The 7,730-nt window shown below is 34.4% G+C and overlaps 1 protein-coding gene across 1 annotated transcript; it reads right to left on the bottom strand.

Annotated features, from left to right (window-relative positions):
* Positions 1 to 477: 477 nt before the first annotated feature.
* On the bottom strand, positions 478 to 2,346 carry LOC109187195 (CBS domain-containing protein CBSX5-like). Its single transcript, XM_019337320.1, has 2 exons — positions 1,881 to 2,346; positions 478 to 1,354 (listed from the first exon to the last, which is right to left on the bottom strand). The coding sequence occupies exons 1-2, from the start codon at positions 2,234 to 2,236 to the stop codon at positions 511 to 513; spliced, it is 1,200 nt and encodes a 399-aa protein (XP_019192865.1). The 5' UTR covers positions 2,237 to 2,346; the 3' UTR covers positions 478 to 510.
* Positions 2,347 to 7,730: the final 5,384 nt, after the last annotated feature.

The raw sequence follows: 7,730 nt of genomic DNA, 5'->3' as shown, positions 1-7,730 counted from the left end.
CGGCAGTACGGTCTTTCATATAACCACACTCAGTTTCGAATCATGATCTCTATTTCCAAATACTACCTATTGAATCATTGAACTAAGTCCAAACCCAACAGAAAGTTCAAATATTGATCTCTTCTCCTAAATACTGTCACTGAATCATTGAGAGTTGGTCTCTTCTCCCAAATACTGTCTACTAAAGCTGGTTGCGGAACTTTAATTATTAAGGGGAATAGAAGATGTTGGTTTTGGAGGATGATGAAGAATATTCATTAAGATAAATTGAAGTTCAACAAGCATTTAGTTTTGTTCCGTTTAGGAATTACGGCATCCTGGTCGATTAAGGAAAACTAGAAGTCTAGAATGTCACAACTCACAAGTAGTATCCATACAATGGAGGTTTAGATGGTGGCCTCATATTCACAAAGGAATTGAAATTCGTTGATATGAATACTACTACAGAAGTAGAAGATGGAACTAAAATCCTCCTTATTATTGTCGAACTCTCATCCGATCCGATGTTGCTTAGATCATGGACAGCATGTAATCACGAAAAACCTCAAGCATCTTAGAAAACGTGACGATTCCGACCACAGCACAGTCGTCTTCGATGACCCAAACGTAGTTAACGCGGTGCGCGATGGCCTGAATCATCACGGCAACCAGAGAACTGCCGGCGTGGCAGACCGTAGCCTCTGATCGGCTAACCATCCTGGCGGAATAGCTGCCGGAACGACCCAGTCGGCCTAACCTCGACTGATGATTTGTTGTCGGGGAAGGCAACTCCTCGTCGGACGAGGAGGAGCTGAAGGGGGTGACGTCGGAGGAGGAACTGATACAGAATTCCTCCAACATTCCCTCCAGATTCCTCTCCTTCAACCTCGCTCTCACCACCCTCACGATGTCCTCCGGCGGGCCGCCGCAGTCTATGTACGCCATGAGGTCGCCGGCGGAGAGGGTGGTGATTGCAGCCGCCACGGTCTCGTCGCAGCAGGCGAGGGTGAAAGGGGAGATCTCTCCGATCAGAATGCCGTCGTCGTCCACGATGGCCACCGACGTCTGATCAGCCAGGGAGAGCGAGATGGCTTCCACGGCGGACGACGCCGGCGAGTGGTACCCGATGGCTAAGAATTCGTCGCTGATGATTCCCAGGGAGTGGACGGAGACGGTGGAAAGCGAGGAGAAAAGGCCGATGGAGCTCAGAAGATATCTCATAACATCTTCTTGTGTCAACCAACAGAATTCCTGGCCGTTGTGAATGGCGGTGGAAGACGGCTTCTGCAGCAATTTCCTCCGTGAAATTCTGGTCTCTATAGGGACCACAAGATTCTGAGCACCTTGGAGAATCAGATCAATGGCTTCCAGTAAGCTGCAAACAAAACAGGGCACCTCAATTTTTAATCACTTTCCACTTAATAGAAAGAGAAACCCATTATAGTGAAGATATCAGAAATCGAATCTTTCTGCATTTGGACATAATTATGGACCCAACATACAAAAAACCCAAAAGTAGGCATTAAATTTTGCAAACTCGGAAAAAGTAAGTGAAAAAAAAAACAGAGAGAATATCAACTCCAATATTAAAAATTCAGATTCAATTCCCAGATCTGCAAGCTTCAATTCAATTCCGATCCCCCCAGGTTTCCCACTTGTAGAATTTCGAAGATGGCGATGTTAACGAAGCTAGATTAATCAACGAAATGAACAGTAGTTATACAAGATTGGGACTTTTGACAAGAAAGGAATCTGTTCCTTAATTCAAATAAATTCTTATGAAGAAGACGACACAGAAGAAAACGATATTATATAATGATTCAACCGCAGTGAAAATGGTGGGACAGAATTGAGAATTCTCAGAAGTAGCAGAGAGAGGGTAATATACTAATATCTGTTACCTTGAAGAGGGTTCCACGTGCCTAACCAGGCCTTGAGATTTTGACAGCAAAACAGTGAGAGGAGCTTTGAGAGCTGAAGAGGGAGAAGAAAGATTCTCTTCCCTGCAAAGATAACAAATTACATCCACCATGCAGATTTTCCCAATGCAGAGGCAATCAACATCATCATCGCCATTAAAGCTGCTGTTCCTACTGGACTTGGAGTGATCGCAGTTCCACACGCTTATGGCGCTTCCTTCCGAGCTTCTAAGAACCGACAAGGCGTCGCCGACGGTGGCGGAGACGGAGAGGGACCTCAGCGGCGGCTTGCCCAGACAGAGCTCGGAAACTTCATGAGCCAACAACAAATCTGCCATGCAAGTTAAGAAAAATCCTGGGATTCAGAAATTCTTTATGGGATTGAGAAGAAGCAGAAGAAGAAGAAGAAGATAGAAAGAAAAGAAGTTAAGTGTATTGGTGAAGTACAATGTTATTTATAAGGTGAAAGAACACAAAGTTGGTACCAATATACAGTAAGGATTCCAACAACAAACTACCCCACACTCTCTATCACATGGGCCGCCTCCAAAATTTGTACACTAATATCGACCAACAATTTTATCTCCACGGACACTTTTCATATACTCAAATTAAAAACATAAATAGACCGCTTTAATTAATCAACTTAATTAGCGCAAATAGCTATATATGCAGTCTCCTTTTAAAAAATCAATATGATTAGTGTTTTGTCCTTTAATTAGACTAACTCAATGCGAACATGATTTACTCGAATTTAAAATTTCCTTATAATTAGAATTTACTCAAAAGAATTCATGGTCTAACAAAAAAATAGACTGCTTTCTTTAGCAGTCAATTTGTAATGTTGTAATTAGTACAATTTATTAGACTAATTTGTTTTCCATTTTTGTTTGAATCCTAACATTATTAGCACTTACTGCCTCAGTCTAAAAATTTATTCTCCTTAATATATCCCAAAAATTTGTGTCGTTTCATAAAAATACAATAATATTTATAATTTCTCTACAAAAGAAAATATATTACATTTATTATGAGCATAAAAAAAAAGAAAAAATTTTACTACGCATTTATTTTGTACTAAAATGAAGATTTATCCCTTAATCAATACAACAAATATACTCTCCTAAATTTGTGTGAAACCGTCACATGGATCTTTAACCGTTAAGTCAAGTCAAGATGAAATGTAATATGCATACTAACAAAATTAAGAATAAAACGTTTATTACTTATATGGAGAAATGTAATACTTTAAGAAAAAATGTAATACTTTTACATTTTGATGTAAAAGTATTACATTTTTCTTCAAAAGTATTACATTTTCCTTTATAAGTGCATTATTACTTATAAAGAAAAATATAATACTTTTAATGAAAAATTTAATACTTTTACATAAAAATATAAAAGTATTACATTTATCCTCAAAAGTTTTATGTTTTCCCTAATAAGAAACAAACATTTTATTCATGATTTAGTACTACAAACAATTGTCCACTTACATTTCATTCATGATTTAGTACTAAAAAGAAATGTTCATTGACGAAAAGTCAATACGAGAATGAAATAGTACTACAAACAAATGTTCACTGACGAAAAGTCAATACGTGCCCCCACTGAGAGGTGAACTCATAACGTCGTATATGAAGAGTTATTCCACACTATTTGACCACAAGGTGTTTAGCCATAATTACATACTCAGCTTTGATTCAATACAATTTGTTGTTTTAGCTTCAAAATCGGAATAATACATAGTTTTAATCTTGACCTTCTACTTAATAGACAACTTGTCGTCGTCTAGATCTAGGAGGAGGCCAACTCATTGCCTAGACCCGGACCATTATGGCAGTGGAGAGGGCTAATTAATTATTCTATAGACCCAGGTTCTTCGGTGGATCGGGTCACCTAGATGTAAATGTTTACAATTTACATACTAAATATTCACAATTTAATTTTTAAAAATTCACAATTTGTATATTATGAATACACAATATTAACATATATGTGATTGATTATCTTGTTTTGTATTCACAAGTTCATTTCAAATATTGCAATCACACAATATTAACAGATTAGAATTTGATGATTCCATATTGTATTCACAAATTCCCTTCTGTAATTGTTATGTGTTTTGACTTAGAAACACAATTTATATTCTAGAAGTTCACAATTTCATACTAAAAATATACAATTTATACGTCGTTTAGAACCAGTTGCAGGGTGGACCCTAGTCCATGGTATAACAACTCGTGGAGAGGGATACTAGCGACACGAGTTAATATCTCCAATGGTCTTCCGAGTATTAGCTATTTACCAGTTGTGGTCATCTAAGTTTTAAATGACCTCCAATAGTCCTTCATGTTTTAAAAAATAACCACACGTGGTCCTTTTAGGACGTCTCGTGGTCATTTTAAACTCGTTTTTTTTTTTTTTTAAGAATTAGGATGACGGGTGGTTATGTTTTAAAACATGGAGGACCATTTAAAACTCGAATGACCACCACTGGTAAATCGCTAATACTTGGAGGACCATTGGAGGTATTAACTCCTAGCGACACTCACCAGAAGTTATCTTTCTTTTCTTTTTAAATTTTTAAATATTTTTATTTTTGTATTTGTAATAATAATAATAATTGTTGGCTTTCAAATATTTGAGCAATTTACCGGTGGTCCAACACAATCGGTCGAATGAAAAAAAAAAAAAAAAAAAAAAAGAATTTAACGTGAAAATGGAAAGGTAAAATCTACGGACCTTTTTGGGCATTGTCAGGCAAAAGAATTAACTATTTTGCTTGTGATTTGTACATGTTGTTTTTCTGTTTCGTACATAGTGCCCCCCCTCTTCACTCTTGACCTCTTTTATAGTAGAAAATCTGTTTCGTACATAGAGATGGTGCCCCCCTTGCTCTTCACTCTTGACCTCTTTTATAGTAGAAAATAGTAGGGGATATTCATGGGTAATTAATAGGTAATTAATTGGTGGTTAGTGGGTTTTAATGGGTGATAATGGGAATTTATGAGATTTATTATGGGTAATGAACTGAAGGTTTTAATTGGGTAATGAATGAGTAATAATGGGTTAATAAAGGGTAATTAATTGAGGGTTATAATGGGATTAATGTTATAATTTAATGAGATGAGAGGTTATGAAAGAATAATTAGGGAGTCAGACCAGGACTACGTGGTCTAATGGTACCCGGGTTGGACTTCCATTTGAAAGATTATGAGCTTTCAAAAAAATAATAATAATAATAATAAAATTAGGGAGTCAGGCTAATTGATCATATCTCAAGTGTTGACTGTCATGTCCGGTTGCTTGCTTGGTGGTACTGACCGAATACCCATATTGGGTATCCATCAATAATAATAATAATAATATTATTATTATTATTATTATTATGCAAAGTAAGATTCAAATCAACAAAATATCATGGTAACATCCAAATCATTAGTAACTTGATGTTAACCTATAATAACGAGTCAAAATGGCTCAATTATATTTTTTTTATAAGTTCAAATGTTGATTGGAGTTTTTTGTAATTTAATGATCTAATTTCACTTTTCAAAATAAGGGTAGATTTGACCCTTGTCCCAGAAATAGTCAATGCATTATGTATAAAGAAGAAATATAAAATTACAATGAATTCGTAGGTGTACAAAATAGTACTTACAATGTAATTTATTATATTTCACGATGTTATTTAATTTTATGATGTTATAAAGAAAATAGAAGGCCAAATTGCATGGGTATTGAACCATGGGAGTGGGTAGCAATTTAGGGTGGATTCATTTGCTTGCTTTTGAGCCTATTTCTTACCTAGCCAATAGTTATTGCGTGGATTCTAGTCCACATAGCTGTGCGAATCACGGTCTAAAAAATAATGTTGTTTTACATACTTTTATTTTTTCGCACGCACAGCTATAACATACATTTTTGTAACTCATAATGTACATTATACTAAAATATAATGTACATTATTCTAAAGCATAATGCATGTACATTATTTTAAAACATAATGTACATTACCAGTAACACGTAATGTACATTATTCTAACACATAATGTACATTATTCTAACACATAATGTATATTAATTTGACTCATAATATTCACGACGGTGTTTTGAACCGTGGTCCACACTCGACACAGCTATGGTCCACACAATAATTTGCCTGCCTTACCTAGCTAGCCTTGTGTACCCATACAGGAGTGGAATTACTAGACTGTTGGAATATTGTAGATGACCAGAGTAATACCAATTATCTTAGTATCATATCATAACATATAAGATTAACTTGTATTTGGGGTAGAGCTAATAGATTGCTTAGATTATTAATGTGCTAGCTTGACTTATATACTTCAGGAGTAGCGAATCTCGTCTAGCTTGTTAGTACACTTGAGTATATAATCATGTGAGTAATTAATATCGAGTACATTATACTAGCGCAATTTCTTTAATCTTCACATGAGAAATTAAACTTGCATTTTACTTTAGTTTACCTTCTAATATTGAATTTAATAGGATCTCCACTTTTGTTGATTGAACTAGCTTCATAAGGACTCATTCAAACTAGTGCTTAATTAGCTTTTCATTTCCTGTAATTTGATACTCTTAAGATATTCATGGGGTTATAAATTTAGCTTACTTCTAATGTTATATAATCCAACCAAATTTGTCGAGTTGATGACTAGCTATAAGATTCTAAGTTCGATTCTCAGTGGGACAACATCTGATGATTTAACTTCTTTGTCATATAGGATCACAAGACGAAAAAAATCTCCAAGGATTGTTTACATTTCGTACTTATGTTGTTATTTTAGTACTTTCTCCAAATTTCCCTTTTTTCACCTTTAGTTATATGTTGTTTCTTCATCCTGTATTATAGTAATTAATATAGAGTACAAATTATAAGTTACAAAATATATAATTGTTTTTTAGTATTTGAATTATATTTTATAAGTGTGCATATATAATGCAATAATAAATGTTAATTGGTGAAAACTTAGGATAAAAGAAAATAAATGTAATAAACATAAATTGTTTTACAAAATGTCAAATTAATAAAATAATACGGAGTAACAGGGACATTATATTGAGTATACAGAGAACCAAGTCACGCACATGTATTGCATCTGGAAGCATCATGATACACATGCATGAATATATATATATATATATATATATATATATATATATATATATATATATATATATAGGGAGGAGTTCTCGTGCTGATGTGCAGTTTAATATGAGCCGTTAATCACATCTAGATCAACTGCTCTAATTAATGATTTTTTTAAAAAAAAATGCGCCTCCGGAAGGAACCAAGCAACTTAACCTTAAGCATGAAAATGACGCACCTTCAGTATACAAATCACGCACCTTAAGAACACAAACCACATATCTAAGGTTTTAAAATGGGGCACACCTTAAGTTTCAACAACTCACGCACATTAAGCATACAAATCACGTACATTAAGAAGAAAAACAACGCATTTTAAGAAGAAAAACCACACACATTAAGCTTCAGGTTCACGTACCTTAAGTTTCAATAACTACTCACATTAAGCACACAAACCACACACCATAAGCACAAAAATCACGCCCCTTAAATTTCGACGTACAACTACTCACATTAAGCACAAAAATCATGCACCTTAGATTTAATCTAGATATAAAAATTATCAAATTACCACCACAATTTTTTTTTTTTAAATTTAACTGCACGGGAACTGAATTTATATATATATATATATATATATATATATATATATATATATATATATATATATATATATATATATATATATATGTATGTATTAACACCCAATCTCAATA

Source organism: Ipomoea nil, unplaced genomic scaffold (genome assembly GCF_001879475.1).
Source record: "Ipomoea nil cultivar Tokyo-kokei standard unplaced genomic scaffold, Asagao_1.1 scaffold1421, whole genome shotgun sequence".
NCBI classification, from domain to species: Eukaryota; Viridiplantae; Streptophyta; class Magnoliopsida; order Solanales; family Convolvulaceae; genus Ipomoea; species Ipomoea nil.
The sequence above is the reverse complement of the archived record's forward strand: the minus strand, read 5'-3'. Positions and strand labels throughout refer to the sequence as shown.